Genomic DNA, 18,526 nt, shown 5'->3' on the forward strand with positions numbered 1-18,526 from the left:
TTTCAGGTCATTCCTTCGCTACAGTTTCACAAAGTACCTGCATGTATGTTTCACCCTGCTGCTGATGTTCAATACCCTTCTGACAAGGCTCTGCAGTTGCTGACTCCCTTTGACCTCCATCCCACCATGGTCCTAGAAGTGCAGGGTAATGTAGATGGCCAAAATGGAAAAGAACCCTGAGAAACTTTTGTTTATCCTAAAACTGGGGTGAACATAGGTACTGGTTTGCCTGGAACAGTCCTACCTTGTATCTGTTGTCTCCGTATAAAAATAATAATGATAATTATTATTATTATGTTTTGAGACAGGGCCTCACTCTGTCACTCAGGCTGGAATGTAGTGGTATGATTATGGCTCACTGCAACCTTGATCTCCTGGGCTCAAGTGATCCTCCTACATCAGCCTCCTAAGTATCTAGGACGACAGGCATGGGCCACCATGCCTGGCTAATTTTTATTTATTTTTTTCTTCAGACAGGGTCTAGCTCTGTTGCCTAGGCTGGAGTGCAATGGAACAATCACAGCTCACTGAAGCCTTGAACTCCCAGGCTCAAGTGATCCTACCACTTCATCCTCCTGAGTAGCTGGGACTACAGGCGTACACCACCATGCCTAATTTGTTTTTTGTAGAGATGGGGTTTTGCTATGTTGCACAGTCTGGTCTCAAACTCCAGGGCTCAAGCGATCCATTCGCCTTGGCCTCCCAAAGTGTTGGGATTACAGGCATGAGTCACTGCACCTAATTTTTAAATTTTTTGTAGAGGCTGGGTGTGGTGGTACACGCCTGTAATCCCAGCACAGTGGGAGGCTGAGACAAGAGGACTGCTTGAGCTCAGGAGTTTGAGACCAGCCTGGGCAACATAGTGAGACCTTGGTCTCTATAAAAAATAGAGGTGGAAGGTTGCAGTGAGCCGAGATCATGCCACTGTGCTCCGGCCCGGGCGACAGAGCGAGACTTTGTCTTTTTTTTTTTTTTTGAGACGGAGTCTCGCTCTGTTGCTCAGGCTGGAGTGCAGTGGCGCAATCTCCGCTCACTGCAAGCTCCGCCTCCCGGGTTCACGCCATTCTCTTGCCTCAGCCTCCTGTGTAGCTGGGACTACAGGTGCCCGCCACCGCACCCAGCTAATTTTTTGTATTTTTAGTGGAGATGCGGTTTCACCAAGTTAGCCAGGATGGTCTCGATCTCCTGACCTCGTGATCCGCCTGTCTCGGCCTCCCAAAGTGCTGGGATTACAGGCTTGAGCCACTGTGCCCTCCTCGACTTTGTCTTAAAAAAAAAAAAAAATTATTTGGGCCTGGTAGTATGCACTTGTAGTTCCAGCTACTGGGAGGTTGAGGCGGGAGGATTGTTTGAACCCAGGAGGTGGAGGTCGTAGTGAGTGATCACGCCACTGCACTCCTGTAATCCCACCTGTAATCCCACCTGTAATCCCAGTACTTTGGGAGACTGAAGTGGGCAGATCACACAGTCAGGGGATGGAGACCATCTTGGCTAACACGGTGAAACCCCGTCTCTACTAAAAGTACAAAAAATTATCTGGGCATAGTGGCATGTGCCTATAGTCCCAGCTGCTGGGGAGGGTGAGGCAGGAGAATGGCATGAACCTGGGAGAAGGAGCTTGCAGTGAGCCAAGATCGCACCACTGCACTCCAGCCTGGGTGACAGAGTGAGACTCCGTCTCAAAAATATAAAAAAATAAAAATAGGCCGGGCGTGGTGGCTCAAGCCTGTAATCCCAGCACTTTGGGAGGCCGAGACGGGTGGATTACGAGGTCAGGAGATCGAGACCATCCTGGCTAACACGGTGAAACCCCGTCTCTACTAAGAAATACAAAAAACTAGCCGGGCGAGGTGGCGGGCGCCTGTAGTCCCAGCTACTCGGGAGGCTGAGGCCGGAGAATGGCGTGAACCCGGGAGGCGGAGCTTGCAGTGAGCTGAGATCCGGTCACTGCACTCTAGCCTGGGCTACAGAGCGAGACTCCGTCTCAAAAAAAAAAAAAAAATAAATAAAATAAATAAATAAATAAATAAATACTTTTTTTTGTGGAGACAGCATCTTGCTATGTTGCCCAGGCTGGTCCTGAATTTCTGGGCTCAAATGATCCTCCCACTTTGGTCTCCGCAAGTGCTAGAATTAAAGGCATGAGCCACTGTGCCTGGACTTAGTGTAATTATTAATAGCATTCTCCTTTGCCCTTAAAGTGTCCTGGTTTGGATGATAAGTTTTATGGTGACTCTATCTACAACTCCCCTTTAAAAGGTCACTTATATAATGAACATTTACACTAAAAGGCTACTTTGCTCTGGGCAATGTTCTAGGTGCCAGGAATGCATTACAGAACGAGACAGACAGGTTCCTAATCTCATGGAGCTTCATTTTATTGACTAGGCAGGATCACAGAGATGGAGCTCCACTCATGTCAGCTCTTAGCACTGCAGCAGTGGAACCTGGTAGGGCACACCGAACTGCCACTGTCGGTCCTTTTACATTTTTTAGCCTTTTCCACAATGGAAGAGTAGTCTAAGACCAAATTTGACTTTGTCTTAGCTCTCTGGATCTCTCCTAAAACTGCACGACAAAAGGATCTACTCTTGTTCTTTCTGCTCTAACTTCATTTTCTCTTCCCAGTGCTGCCTCTTCTTTTTCTCAGGAACCTCAAAAGGATTGACTCTTGTGAAGTTCGCTCATGTGAACTGGGATTCTTTTGGTTGTGAAAGGTTTGAAACCTCTAAGAAAGTTTCTTGTGTGCACAAGAGGCAGAGTGTGTAGTGTAGGCAGAGTGTAGGGACAGGAGACCTAGTCCTTATGCTGTTCTGACTCACTGTAGGACTCTGAACATATAGAAGTTTTCCTATCTGAGATGGAAAATGAGATGGTGGGGGTTGGATGATCTCTAAAATTCCATGACTCTAGCTTTGTATGATAAAACACTCATTTTTTATGAATGAAATATGATGGAGGGTACTGGCTTAGAAAGATAAACAAGTGTAACAACAAAGCAAGAGGAGTCAGAATAGGCTTAAGAAAAAAACTAGAAGCCTGGTTGAGCAAATCGAAGTAAATTGATATAACCTCAGGGCTAGAAATCCATATATCTTAGGAGTACAGGTGTACTTCATTTTATTGTGCTTCATAGATACTGTGTGCTTAAAAAAAAAGGCAGGTTTGTGACAACGCTGCAAGTCTATCAGTACCGTTTTGCTAACAGTATGTGCTCACTTCCTGTTGCTGCGTCACATTTTGGTAATTCTCACATTTCGGTATTTCTCACATTTCAAACCTTCTCATTATTACTACATTTGTTACAGTGATCTGTGATCAGTGATCTTTAATGTTACTATTGTAACTGTTTTGGGGGTGCCACGAATTGTGCTCATGTAAGATGGTAAACTTTTTTTTGGTTTTGAGACAGGGTATCGCTCTGTCACCCAGGCAGGAATGCAGCTGCACTAATCATAGCTCACTGCAGCCTCAAACTCCTGGTTTCAGGTGATCTTCCTGCCTCAGTCTCAAGTAGCTGGGACTACAGATGTGTGCCACCATGCCTGTTTCTTTTTTTTTTTTTTTTTAAGAGACAAGGTCTTTTTTTTTTCAGAGACACCTGACCTCAAATGATTCTCCCATCTCAGCCTTACAGGTATGAGACACTGTGCCTAGCCTAAGATGGCAAACTTAATTGATAAACATTGTATGTGTGCTCCACTGACTGGTCATTCCCCTGTCTCTCTCCCTCTTTAGGCTTCCCAACTCCCTGAGATACAACAGCATCAAAATTAGACCATTTAATAATCCTAAAATGGCCTCTAACTATTCAAATGAAGTGAAGAGTGGCATGTCTCTCACTTTGTGGTTGCAGGGAGCAGGGTGATGAAAGGTCTGTCCAGGGGCCAGGAAGAACGGCCCACATCAATCTGCAGGAAAGCACAGCCACGAGAGAAGGATAAGAGGGATGAGATGACTGCTTTAGTAAGAAAAGAATAGCAAAGGCTAAGGTAGGCTGAAAGCTAGGCCTCCTGTGGCAAACAGTTAGCCAAGTGGTAAATGCAAAGAAAAAATTCTTTTTTTTGAGACAGGGTCTCACTGTCACCCAGGGGAGTACAGTGGTGCAATCTCACCTCACTGCAACCTCTGCCTCCCAGGCTCAAGTGATCCTCCCACCTTGGCTTCCCAAGTAGCTGGGACTACAGGCATGTGCCACCATGCCCAGATAATTTTTTTTTTTTTTAGACGGAGTCTCGCTCTGTTGCACAAGCTGGAGTGCAGCGGCACGATCTTGGCTCACTGCAACCTCTGCCTCCCGGGTTCAAGCAATTCTCCTGCCTCAGCCTCCCAAGTAGCCGGGACAACAGGTGCACGCTGCCACACTCGGCTAATTTTTTGTATTTTAGTAGAGACGTGATTTCACCGTATTGCCCAAACTGGTCTTGAACTCCAGAGCTCAGGCAATCCACTTGCCTCGGCCTCCCAAAGTGCTAGGATTATAGGCATGAGCCACTGGGCCCAGTCAGTTTTTGTATTTTATGTAGAGACAGGGTTTTGCCATGTTGCCCAGGCTGGTCTTGAACTCCTGAGCTCAAGGGATCTGCCTGCTTTGGTCTTACACAGTGCTAGGATTACAGGCGTGAGCCACCACATCCAGCTGAAAAAATTCTTGAAGAAAATTAAAAGTGCTACTCTAGTGAAAACATGTATAATAAGAAAGCAAAACAGCCTTATTGCTGACATGGATAAAGTTTTAACAGTATGGATAGATCAAATCAGCCATGATACACACTTATCCCAAGCCTAATCCAGAGCAAGGCCCTAACCCTCTTCAATTCTATGAAGTCTGAGAGAGGTGAAGAAGCTGCAGAAGAGAAGTCTGAAGCTAGCAGAGATTGGTTCATGAAGTTTAAGGAAGAAAAATCCATCTCCTTAACATTAAAATGCAAGACGAAGCAGCAAGTGCTGATGGACAAGCTATAGCAAGTTAGCCAGAAGATCTAGCTAAGATCACTGATGAAGGTGGCTACACTAAACAACAGGTTTTCAATGTAGATGAAACTGTCTTCTATTGAAAGAAGATGCCGGGCAGGCGTGGTGGCTCATGCCTGTAATCCCAGCACTTTGGAAGTCTGAGGCGGGTGGATTACAAGGTCAGGAGTTCGAGACCAGCCTGGCCAATATGGTGAAACTCCATCTCTACTACTAATACAAAAATTAGCCAGGTGTGGTGGTGTGTGCCTATAGTCCCAGCTACTCGGGAGGCTGAGGCAGGAGAATTGCTTGAACCTGGGAGGTGGAGGTTGTGGTGAGCCGAGATTGCGCCACTGCACTCCAGCCTGGGCCACAGAGCAAGACTCAGTCTCAAAAGAAAAAAAAAAAAAAAAAAAAAGATGCCACCTAGGACTTTCATAGCCAGAGAAGAGAAGTCAATGCCTGGCTTCAAAGGACAAGCTAACTCTCTCTTTAGGGCTAATGCAGCTGGTGACTTTAAGTTGAAGCCAATGCTCATTTACCATTCTAAAAATCCTAGGGCCCTTAAGAATTATGCTGAATCTACTCTGCCTGTGCTCCATAAATGGAACAACAAAGCCTAGATGACAGTACATCGGTTTACAGCATGGTTTCCTGAATATTTTAAACCCACTGTTGAAATCTAGTACTCAGAACGAAAGATTCCTTTTCAAAACATTTCTGCTCACTGGTAATGCATCTAAGCCAAGAGCTCTGATGGAGATGAACAAGGAGCTTAATGTTGTTTTCTTTTTTTTTTTTTTTTTTTTTTTTTGAGACGGAGTCTCGGTCTGTGGCCCAGGCTGGAGTGCAGTGGCGCGATCTCAGCTCACTGCAAGCTCCGCCTCCCGGGTTCACGCCATTCTCCTGCCTCAGCCTCCCGAGTAGCTGGGACTACAGGCGCCCGCCAACTCGCCCGGCTAGTTTTTTGTATTTTTTAGTAGAGACGGGGTTTCACCGTGTTAGCCAGGATGGTCTCGATCTCCTGACCTCGTGATCCGCCCGTCTCGGCCTCCCAAAGTGCTGGGATTACAGGCTTGAGCCACCGCGCCCGGCCTTAATGTTGTTTTCATGCCTACTAACATAACATCCATTTTGCAGCCCACAGATCAAGAAGTAATTCAACTTTCAAGCATTGCTATTTAAGAAATATATTCTGTAAGGCTATAGCTGTCATATAGATAGTGATTCCTCTAATGGATCTAGGAAAGCAAATGAAAACCTCCTGGAAATAATTCACCATCTTGGATGCCATTAAGAATACTGGTGATTCATGGGAGGAGGTCAAAATATCAACATTAACATGAGTTTGGAAGAAGTTGATTCCAACCCTCTTGTGGGCTTTCAAGACTTCAAGGGAGGAAGTAACTGCAAATGCGACACAAAATAGTATGAGAAGCAGGCCGGGCGTGGTGGCTCACGCCTGTAATCCCAGAACTTTGGGTGGCTGAGGCGGGTGGATCACTTGAGGCCAGGAGTTTGAGACTAGCCTGGTCAACATGGTGAAACCCATCTCTACTAAAATACAAAAAATTAGCCAGGCGTGGTGCTGTGTGACTGTAATCCCAGCTACTCTGGAGGCCGAGGTGGGAGAATTGCTTGAATCCGGGAGGCAGAGGTTGCAGTGAGCCGAGATCATGCCATTGCACTCCAGCCCTGGGTAACAGAGCGAGACTTTGTCTCAGAAAAAAAAAAAAAAGAAATAGTAAGAGAACTAGAAATAGAAATGGAACATGAGGATGCGACAGAATTACTGCAATCTCAAGATAAAACCTGAACAGATGAGGAGTTGCTTCTTATAGATGAGCAAAGTGGTTTCTTGAGATGAAATCTACTCCTGGTGAAGATGCTGTGAACATTATTGAAATGATAAAAAAAGATTTAGACTATGACATAAACTTAGTTGATAAAGCAGTGGCTGGATTCGGGAGAATTGACTCAAATTTTGAAAGAAGTTGTACTGTAGTTAAAATGCTATCAAACAGTATCACATGCTACAGAGAACTCTTTCATGAAAGGAAGAGTAGATTGATGTGGCAAACTTAACGGTCTTATTTTACAAAATTGCCATGGCCAGCCCAACCTTCAGCAATAACCACCCTGATCTGTCAGCAGCTATCAACACTGAGGTAAGATTCTCCACTAGCAAAAAGATTACGACTCGCTGGCCGGGCGCGGTGGCTCACGTGTATAATCCCAGCACTTTGGGAGGCCGAGGCAGGCGGATCACGAGGTCAGGAGATCGAAACCATCCTGGTTAACATGGTGAAACCTTGTCTCTACTAAAAATACAAAAAATTAGCCGGGCATGGTGGCAGGCACCTGTAGTCCCAGCCATTCGGGAGGCTGAGGTAGGAGAGTAGCATGAACCCAGGAGGCGGAGCTTGCAGTGAGCCGAGATCGCACCATTGCACTCCAGCCTGGGCAACAGTGTGAGACTCGCTGAAGGTTCAGATAATTGTTGGCTTATATACACTGAAAAACCAAAAAATGTGTGTGACTTGCTTTATTGTCATGATCTGGAACCAAATCTGGAACATCTTCAAGGTATGCCTATATTGTGTTGTACAGGGAGAAAAGCAGGGGAACAAATGAAACTGCAGAACACACATGTAAAGATATAACTTTGTTTAAGGGAATAATGACAGAGAAACTACACGGGAGCTTTGGGACTTACAGTGCTCAAAGGAAAAGTCTGATAAAAGTTACAGTCACCCAATAACTTAGAAATAAAGTACGAAGTTAAGTTTGGATCCAAGAATAATTTATTTATGGCTAAAGAGCAAATGGTCCAAAAGTTTTGTGTATACTGTATCCAAGGCTCACTCATTTCCTTATTCCTCGTGTGAGAGAGAGGAGTTCACTCTTACCTGTAAGAAAGGGTATCAAGCCCACTGATACTTGTATTTGTGTGTGTGTGTGTATGTGTGGGTGTGTCTATGCCTCAAACAAGCACCAGCTTCTTAACCAGAAACCTGCAAAGGAAGGGCAAACATTAAATCCTCACTCCACCATCATACATACCTTGTTCAGCACAGAGCTCACAAGGGCTGAGGGACCCAACACAGAGTCATCTAAGGAGTCCAGAGAAGAACGCACCCGTAGAAAGGCCAGACCAAAGGACTGATGACGCGTGAAGGGTTGGGAGCAGGTCAGGCGAAGTCGATCCCATAACTCTCCTGAGGCTGGAGCCAGGAAATCAACTCAAGGGAAAAAGAGAAAGAAAATAAGTGGGGAATGGAAACGCATAAATGGGAGAAAAAGAGGACAAAAAGGTCTAATACTAAGGAAAGGAGCTATAGAGAGTAACCTCCAACAAAAGGAAGAAGGAGGTCATCAGTAAATGTCCCCTTAGGCTCAGGTGCTCAGGGTATGGTAATGCCAAGCAGGCCAGTCAGGGCATTCTCATATCCAGTCCCTTGCCTTCTCGTCATCATTTCTCTGTCACAGTTCCACACCATTCTCAGCATGAATTCTATTCCTTCTCCAGGGACCTCATCAATATCTCATTTTAAGAAGTTACCTGCAGAGTAAGGGCCCAGTGGATTACCTGAGATATATATCAACCCTTCCTGGATCATAAGACTTCAACCTCCCTCACACCACCACGTGCTCTACATGCTCACAGTATCACATTCCGATATCACAAACCCTCCACATCTTTAGTTCCTAACACTGTCCAGTCAGTACTTCACTTCCTCCAAATCATATGCCCCTCCAATGTCACTCTTCCTTTACAACATTACAAATACTTCCAACTTAAAAACAGACAAATCCTTATGAGACTGTACATTCCTAGAGGCTAGGAATCAGATCTTATGTTTTTTCTGTAGTGCCTAGTGAACAGAGATTTGTATAAACAGAATTCAGTAAACATTATATACTATATAACCACTATGTAGCCTTCCATCACTTACATAAACATCTATCCGCCGGGCGCGGTGGCTCACACCTGTAATCCCAGCACTCTGGGAGGCTGAGGCGGGCAGATCACAAGGTCAGGAGATCGAGACCATCCTGGCTAACAGGGTGAAACCCCGTCTCTACTAAAAATACAAAAAAAAAGCCAGGCGTGGTGGTGGGCGCCTGTAGTCCCAGCTACTTGGGAGGCTGAGGCAGGAGAATGGCGTGAACCCGGAAGGCGGAGCTTGCAGTGAGCCGAGATCACGCCACTGCACTCCAGCCTGGGTGACACAGCGAGACTCCGTCTCAAAAAAACAAAACAAAACAAAACAAAACAAAAAACATCTATCCTACATCCACACTTATACCCACAAAAACTTATTATTGTTATTATTTTTTGAGACAGAGTTTCATTCTTTTCGCCCAGGCTGGAGTGCAATGGCACAATCTCGGCTCACTGCAACCTTTGCCTCCCAGGTTCAAGCAATTCTTCTGCCTCAGCCTCCTTAATAGCTGGGATTACAGGCGCTTACCACCATGCCCGGCTAATTTTTGTATTTTTAGTAGAGATGGGATTTCACCATGTTGGCCAGGCTGGTCTCGAACTCCTGACCTCAGATGATCCACCCGCCCCGATCTCCCAAAGTGCTGGGATTACAGGCGTGAGCCACCACATCCGGCCACAAAAATAATCAACAAGTGTGTGTGTTCTATATATTGGGCCCTACCGAACCACAAGTTATGTATAAATATAAATAGTTCATAAATCTCCATCTCTCCAGCTAGCATGCATCCTCAGCACACAGATCTCACACACAAGCACACCACTCCTTAACCACCCTTTGCCCCCAACAGATATAACTAAGCCCCTGCACAGGCTCCCTCTCACAGTCTACACCTAATAGCACTCACAGCCCTCTTTAGTACTGCATCTCTGTTTCTCATAAAGACCACCCCCATCTTTTCTGCTTTTGCCCTCTTTACCATCTTTAAACATGCGGACCCCAGAGCGGTTCTTCCCCTGCTTTGAATCAGTTAGAGACATTAGCATGGTTGCAGGGAGCAGGGTGACGAAAGGTCTGTCCAGGGGCCAGGAAGAACGGCCCACATCAATTTGCAGGAATGCACAGCCACAGTTACCTGGGGACAAAAGGTTGAGAGAAGGTTAAGAGGGATGAGACATCTGAAGACAAAGGAATAGGGTGGAAGGAGGTCACTTCTCTACTTCACAGCTAGTTGAAAGCCAGAAAGGTTTATCGATATGTGGAGTCCCACAGGGAGCCAGTAACTGGAGTGGAATGAGACTCCAGTCCACTAAATACCAATGTCACACATTCACCATGTTCCTTCCAGCCAGAACCCTTCCCCTGATTAAAGAGACTTGTTGCTTCTCTGTCCTCTGGCCCTGGTAAAGAGCGCTAAATTCTGTCTCTTTTAATTCCTTGCTAGGGAGCCTGACATCTCTCTGTCCTGACGAAACAGACCAGTGGACTTGACAGTTCCAGATTCCAGAGAATTCTAAGGTCAATCTTCTCAATCCATAAACTCCTATTCAGCCTTCTTGGATTATCCTTGCACAGTTCATCTCTCCAGCATCCTCCTGACACTGATATTTACAGGTGTATGCAGGTTCTATTTGTTGTGATTTATTTTTATTTTTTGTGAGACAGGGTCTCACTGTTGCCCAGGCTGGAGTGCAGTGGCATTATCATAGCTCACTGCAGCCTCAACCTCCTGGGCTCAGATGATCCTTCTACCTCAGCTTCTCATGTAACTGGGACTACAGGTGTGCACGATCACACCTGGCTAATTTTTGAACTTTTAGTAGAGACGGCATTTTGCCATGTTGCCCAGGCTGATCTCAAACTCCTGGGTTCAAGGGATCCTCCCGCCTTGGCCTCCCAAAGTGTTGGGATTACAGGCATGAGCCATTGTGCCTGGCTGGGATTTATAATTACCTCAGTGTCCTAAGGTTTTACCCAAACCACTAAGATCAAAGCATGGTAGTTATGTTGCATAATTTGAGGAGCACCATTCACATTGTAGTCTACGTGAATAGAGCCCTTGGAGTTCTCCACACAGATCTGCTCCAAGGGCAAGGGCCACATTTCCCTTTGACACCCAGGTAAAACTTATTCCATAAAGGCAGCTCAGCCAGAATGAACTGGAGTAGTTAGAGGGGACTATCATTCCTGTGTTCTTCCTCAGAGGTTCCTAGGCCACAGAGAACTCACCCACATCAATGTAGCCAATGGGCACTGCCCTCTCCAGCTGTAGTTCTACTTTCAGTTGCCCACTCTTGTCCTGAGGGCAGCTGAGCCAAGGTCTCCTTGGATTATCTGGGTTTAGCAAGTTCTCTACAGGATACCTGGGATCCTAAGTAAGAGAGGAGGAGAAAATCAGGAATCTCACTGAGCCCAAGGGAAAAAGGATGCCCACAAATGAGGTGTCCCTAAAACTCCAAACCGTCCCAGTCATCCTAACATGATAGACAAGGCACTAGATGGGAGGCCATAGGAATTCTGTTATCATGTGCCAAGTGGTTTACAGGTATCATTCTTCTCTATCTCATTTACCAGATGACCTCCTTTAATCTTCACAACAATTCTTAGGTGGTTACTATTATTACTTCCAAGTTAACAGATCAGTACTGAAGCTGAGAGGTTCAGAAACTTACTGAAGGCCATAGGCTCAATAACCAAGCAAAGCAGAATTCCCAGGTTTCTGAAAGCAGAGTTCTTTTTTTTTTTTTCCGAGACAAGAGTCTCACTCTGTCACCCAGGCTGGAGTGCAGTGACACAATCTCGGCTCAATGCAACCTCCGCCTCCCGAATTTAAGCAATTCTCTGCCTCAGCCACCTGAGTAGCTGGGATTACAGGTGCTCACCACCATGACTGGCTAATTTTTTGTGTTTTTAGTAGAGACGAGGTTTCACCATTTTGGCCAGGCTGTTCTTGAACTCCTGACCTTGTGATCCACCCACCACGGCCTCCCAAAGTGCTGGGATTATAGGTGTGAGCCACCACGCCCAGCCAAAAGCAGAGCTTTTTTTTTTTTTTTTTGAGACAGTCTCACTCTGTTGCCCAGGCTGGAGTGCAGCGGCGTGATCTCAGCTCACTGCAAGCTCCGCCTCCCGGGTTCATGCCATTCTCCTGCCTCAGTCTCCCCAGTAGCTGGGACTACAGGCGCCCGCCACCACACCTGGCTAATTTTTTTGGTACTTTTAGTAGAGGTGAGGTTTCACGTGTTAGCCAGGATGGTCTCAATCTCCTGACCTTGTGATCTGCCCGCCTAGGCCTCCGAAAGTGCTGGGATTACGGGTGTGAGACACCGCGCCCGGCCTAAAAGCAGAGCTCTTAACCACCATGATACGCTATTTCATTTATAAGATTTTTTTTTTTTTGAGATGGAATTTTGCTCTTGTTGCCTAGGCTGGAGTGCAATGGCGTGATCTCTGCTCACTGCAACCTCTGCCTCCCGGGTTCAAGCAATTCTCCCGCTTCAGCCTCCCGAGTAGCTGCGATTACAGGCATGTACCACCACCCCTGGCTAATTTTGTATTTTTAGTAGAGATGGGGTTTCTCCATGTTGGTCAGGCTGGTCTCGAACTCCCGACCTCAGGTGATCTGCCCACCTCGGCCTCCCAAAGTGCTGGGATTACAGGCGTGAGCCACCGAGCCCAGCCAAGATGTTTTCAAGGACATTTATTTATCTTTATAGTTATTCTGTGGGATAAGAAAGTCAAATATTTTTATTCTAAGTTTATAACTGATGCTTAGATATAAAGTGATTAATCAAAATCAATAATAATGATATTGAGATATAAATTATGAGTTCTAACCTAAAGTCAGATATTTTTTGGTTGACAGATCTTGAGGAAACTACTTTCTCTCTCTGGGTCTAAATTTCTTTCCTTCTATAATCCCAGCTACTTGGGGGCCAAGGCAGGAGAATCGCTTGAGCCTGGGAGGCGGAAGTTGCAGTCAGCCAAGACTGGGCCACTGTACTCCAGCCTGGGCGACAGAGTGAGACCCTATATCAAACAAACAAACAAACAAACAAACAAACACACAAATTTCTTCTTCTCTTTTTTTTTTTTTTTTTTTTTTAGAGACAGGGTCTTGCCCAGGGTGGAGTACAGTGATACAATCATGGCTCGCTGCAGCCTCAAATCCCTGCAAAGATCACTTGAGTGATCCCCCTGCCTCTGCCTCCTAAGTGAGTAGCTGGGACTACAGGTGTATGCCACTGCACCTAGTTAATTTGTATTTTTAATTGAGACAGGGTCTTGCTCATTGCCCAGGGTACAGTGCAGTGGCACAATCGCAGCTCACTGTAGCCTTAATTTCCCAGGCTTAGGAACCTCCCACCTCAGTCTCCTGAGGAGGTGGGCTACAGGTGCATGCCACCACACCCGACTAACTTTTGTATTTTTTGTAGAGATGGGGCTTCACCATGTTTCCCAGGCTGGTCTTGAACTCCTGGGCTCAAGCAATCTGCTCACCTCAGCCTCCCAAAGTGCTGGGATTATAGCTGTGAGCCACCGCACCTGGCCATTTAAAATTTTTTTGTAGAGATGGGATCTTGTTACATTGCTCAGGTTGGTCTCCAACCCCGGCCTCAAGCTAACCTTCCACCTCAACCTCCCAAAGTGTTGGGATTACAGGTATGAGCCCTGTAATCTAAATGTGTTCATCCATAAGTGAAAGAGAGAGACCAGACTCATGGTTTTCAACCTTTTCTGTTTTAGCAATAAAACCCTTTTAACTGAAATCTTACACTGGTGTGTGTGTGTGTGTGCACGCGCACATGTGCATGTTTTTTTGATAAATAAAAGGAGAGCTCTGGTTAGAGCACAGGTAGGGAGGACTAAGGACATACTTGTCCCCTTCTCCCTTTCAACTTCCAGAAGTGGGTCTCTCTACAGAGTACAGCTGAAAACACGAAGTTTGAAACTAGCTAATGTTCTCTAGCATTTTATAAGGCTCAGAGTCTATGAAGCAGTCGGGCGTGGTGGCTCACGCCTGTAATCTCAGCACTCTGGGAGGCCAAGGCAGGAAGATCATGAGGTCAGGAGTTTGAGACCAGCCTGGCCAACATAGTGAAACCCTATCTCTACTAAAAATACAAAAATTAGCTGGGCCTCGTGGCATGTGCCTATAGTCCCAGCTACTCAGGAGACTGAGGCAGGAGAATCACTTGAACTCAGGAGGCAGAGGTTGTGAAGAGCCAAGATCACACCACTGCAGTCCAGCCTGGGCAACGGAGCGAGATTCCATCTAAAAAAAATAAAAAGTCTATGAAGCAAATTGTTTAGCCTGACCATGCAGGTAAGGAGGGTAAGTGTAATACTATTTTTCTTAGAATAGGGGTTAATATATTAGTTCCTAAAGATCCTCTAAGGGTCTTTTCTTTTTCTTTTTTTTTGATACAAGGTCTTGCTCTGTCACCCAGGCAGGAGTGCAGTGGCACAATCATGGCTCACTATTAGCCTCAACCTCCTGGGCTCAAGTAATTCTCCCACCATGGCTTCCTGAGTAGCCGGGTCCACAGGCACATGCTCTCACACAGGGCTAATTTTTAATTTTTTGTGGAAATGGGATCTCCCTGTGTTGCTCAGGCTGGTCTTGAAGTCTTGGGCTCAAGAGATCCTCCTGCCCTACGCTCCCAAAGTGCTGGAATTACAGGCATGAGTCCCATGCCTGGTCTAAGGATCTCCCTGAAATGTGTGGGGATGTTTTTGACTGTCACAATGACTAAGATGCCTGGGGGCCAGGGATGCTAAATATCTCATCATGCAAAAGATATTGCTACAAAATACAGACTTATGGCCCCAAATGCCAATGGCACCCCTTGAGAAAGACCAGGATAACAGAAGAGGAAGAGGGCGAGTAGGAGTAAATAGAGCAGTGACAGGAGAGGAAAGGGTGGGAAGTCCCTAGGAATCACCACATCAGATCAGGCCTGGTCTCAGGGCCTAGAATCTAGCCCTAATTGGGATATTGTAGAACTTTCAGGAAGGAGGCTGAGATCACACTTGATGGTGGTGGTGATATCCTCACAAGTCTGGGATTACCTCAAGTGCCCTGCCCTGTTCTCAATGATAGAATGATCGAACTCCCCTTCTGAGGATCCTGGTGCAGTTTCTGGTCTTACAGCTTTGCCAGCGCCCTTCAAACTGGCTGGAATCCTGAGGGTGCTGCTTTGTGTACTTTCAACTTCTGAGAATACTTCTTTTGCGCTTCCTGCACTTCTGTGGGAACAACCTGAGGGCAAGAGCTGTTTCTTCTCTTAGACTCTGAACGCACAATGTCTCTTCTGTTAGATTGGGAGTTTCCTGAAAGTGGAGCCAAGACTCCTGTTTTTTCACTCCTTTCAGTTATCAAGAAAACAAATCATGCCTGCTGATTAATATACCTGAGAAGAAAATGATACCACATGGCTGATCTTCACAGGAGCCATGGTGGCCCAGCAGCTGTTTCAAGTACAAGGCAAAAATGCTTCCTCCCAAGATTTCTTCTGTCACTACTTTGGCACTGACTATGTGTTAGCTTCCAGAAAAGCAAGAATCCTCATATCACTCCTGAAAAAGAGAACAGAAGAAAAACAAACTAGCCGTGCCTGTGATAACAGGAGTTATTTGCAGCAGTCAGTTCATTTCTTTCTTTCTTTTTTTTTTTTTGGGACAGAGTCTCACTCTGTCACCCAGGCTGGAGTGCAGTGGTGCGATCTTGGCTCACTGCAAGCTTTGCCTCCCAGGTTTATGCCATTCTCCTGCCTCAGCCTCTCAAGTAGCCAGGATTACAGGCACATGCCACCACGCCCGGCTAATTTTTTATATTTTAAGTAGAGACGGAGCTTCACTGTGTTAGCCAGGATGGTCTCGATTTCCTGACCTCGTGATCCACCAGCCTCGGCCTCCCGAAGTGTTGGGATTACAGGTGTGAGCCACTGCACCCGGCCGAGTTAGTCCATGACCAACATGGGCCTGGTGGGAGTGGTGGCAGGGAGTAGGTTTGGATCAGCTGATGAGGCTCCAAAAAACACAAAATAACTCGAATGCAACCAGAAGGCAACACAGCAGCAAGTGCAAAATAATATATTAAGATGTTAATGTCGGATTTGTATATACGTGAGCTCTCAAGGGCATGAATTGTGCCTTAAATTATACACCTTTATATCACTAGAGCCTAGTACATGGTAAGGATAGGCAACAAATGTTCAACAAAATATATGACACAACTTTTTTTCTTCTTCTCCTAAAATGAATCTTCCTACATTTAGCTTTTCATGAAGTTATTCCTCTACTAGACATCTTCAAAGACTTGCTGATTTATGCAAAACCCTTGGTAAGCTGGGTGTGGTGACATGTGCCTGTATTCCTAACTACTCAGGAGACTGAGGCAGGAAGATCACTCGAGCCCAGGAGTTGGAGGCTGCAGTGAGCCATGATGGTGCCACTGTATTCCAGCCTGGGTGACAGAGTAAGACCCTAACTCTAAAAAAAAAGTTCACATGGGTATTTGTACTTCGTGTTTTGCTAAACATTTTAGGTAAATTTTTAAATATATGCAAAAACACACATATTACTATAATGAACTCATGCATCCATCACCTTGCTTCAACAATTCCTTGCTGAGAGGAGTTTTAAAGTTGTCTGAATGTCTTTAGGTGGAATATCTTCAAATATTTAACCCTGTATATTTTATTCATGTTTATTACCCATCTGGCTCCTGAAAATATGAGTCCATGACTCTTGATATACGCCTGGCCATAATGGTCTTTTTGCTTACCCTCCCCACCAAAAGTTTTTTTCCCTTTTCTCCAAGATTTTGCTCATGCCATTGCCTATGATTGGAATGTTCTTTCTCTTTCCCATTTACCAAATCTAATGCATCTTTGGTGCTCAAATGTCACCTCTCCTCTGCTGAAACAGCTTAAGGTGACAGCTCCATCCTGTCAATCCTCACTTAGCCTTTAATAGAGTGCCTCATATTACAATTATATGGGATATGTCTTCTTTGTCCCTTGACAAATTGTAAGCTCTTGGGGGACAGGTTTCATGTCTGATTCATTTCTGTGTACCCAATGTAAAAGGGAGAATATAGTTCCTGATTTGCAAATGTCTGTTGAATGAATGGCCATAAAAATTGTGCTCCAAAGGGCTCACAGTCATAAAGGATTCAAAGTGGGGTAGATTGTAGCAATAGCAGTAACAAACTCTTAGTGAATGCCATCCAAACATCAAGCACTCCTCACAGGCCACAGCCAATATGGGGCTAAGGCTTCAAAGACAGAAGAATGAAAAATGAGTCCTGAATCTCCTCTCTAGGGCTCAGATTAATTAAAGCTCACTATTCCCACTATGGGAACTCACTGGGCACACAAATATCTTTCCTTCTTTCTGCTAGATTTTGGAGATATAAAAATAATAAAAATAAGTACGATATAGCCTCTGTTTTGAAGAAACTCACAGTATATTTTTGTGATTTGATGCGAAAAACTCCACCATCTCTCATCGTCAATGAACACTCAGGCCAGGCATGGTGGCTCACGCCTGTAATCCCCGCACATTGAGAAGCTGAGGACGGTGGATATCTTAAGCCCAGGAGTTCAAGATCAGCCTGGACAACATGGCGAAATCCCATCTCTACAAAAAAAAAAAAAAATTAGCCAGATGTGGTGGTGTGTGCCTGGAGCCCAAGCTACTCAGGAGACCGAGGCAGGAGGATTGCTTGAGCTTGGGAGGCAGAGGTTACGGTGAGCTGAGATCGCACCATCACACTCCAGCCTAGGAGACAGTGAAACCCTATCTCAAAAATAAATAAATACATAAATAAATAAACACTCTTGGTTTGGCAATTCTGACAATCAAACTGCTTGTAGTTCTCACAAGATTAAGTTCTTTGAGAACTCCTTCCCTTACAAAAACTGTTGCTGCCATTTTTTGGTAATTACTTGTTTACCCTGTGTGCCTCCTTACTAAGTAGTAAGCTCTTTGAGGATGTGGATTTTTGTCATGTTCATGATCTCCCACACTTCAGAGCAGCATCATGATTCTGTCAGAAGCAATAAAGTAATAAATGATGCTCAGGAAATTGGTTGACAATGAGAAGAAAAATAAAAGTAGATCCCTACCTCACAACATATTTAAAAAATTATACCTAGGCTGGGCATGGTGGCTCACACCTGTAATCCCAGCATTTTGGGAGGTCGAGGTGGGTGGATCACTTGAGGTCAGGAGTTTGACACCAGCCTGGCCAACACGGTGAAACCCTATTTCTACTCAAAATACAAAAATTAGCTGGGTGTGGTGGCACATCCTTGTAATCCCAGCTACTAGGGAGGCTGAAGCAGGATAATTGCTTGAACCTGGGAGGCAAAGGTTGCAGTGAGCCAAGATCATCCCTCTGCATTCCAGCGTGGGTGACAATGTGAGATTCTGTCTCAAAAAATGAAATAAAATAAAACAAAATAAAATAAAGACAAATAATTATACCTAAAAGGCTGGGTACAGTGGCTCACACCTGTAATCTCATCACTTTGGGAGGCAGAGGCTCAGGAGGATTGCTTGAACCCAGGAGTTCAAGACCAGCAACATAGTGGGACCTGATCTCTACAAAATAT

The 18,526-nt window shown here is 45.4% G+C and overlaps 1 protein-coding gene across 14 annotated transcripts in view; it reads right to left on the reverse strand.

The window, feature by feature from the left end:
• The window catches only part of LOC105468689 (XRCC1 N-terminal domain containing 1, N-terminal like), a 47,199-nt gene that overhangs the window by 26,976 nt on the left and 1,697 nt on the right, over positions 1-18,526 (reverse strand). For all 14 annotated transcript variants that reach the window (XR_011610899.1, XR_011610898.1, XR_011610896.1 and 11 more), the window contains exons 2-6: positions 17,374-17,549; positions 15,317-15,482; positions 11,133-11,274; positions 9,883-10,038; positions 8,020-8,198 (exon numbers count right to left, since the gene is read on the reverse strand). Coding sequence is in view for 9 of the 14 variants with exons in the window: in XM_071075221.1 (XP_070931322.1) it covers positions 8,020-8,198; positions 9,883-10,038; positions 11,133-11,274; positions 15,317-15,361 (522 nt within the window). In the remaining 5 variants the exon portion in view is untranslated. The remainder of the gene's footprint in view (positions 1-8,019; positions 8,199-9,882; positions 10,039-11,132; positions 11,275-15,316; positions 15,483-17,373; positions 17,550-18,526) is intronic.

Source organism: Macaca nemestrina, chromosome 12, assembly GCF_043159975.1.
Source record: "Macaca nemestrina isolate mMacNem1 chromosome 12, mMacNem.hap1, whole genome shotgun sequence".
Lineage (NCBI taxonomy): Eukaryota > Metazoa > Chordata > Mammalia > Primates > Cercopithecidae > Macaca > Macaca nemestrina.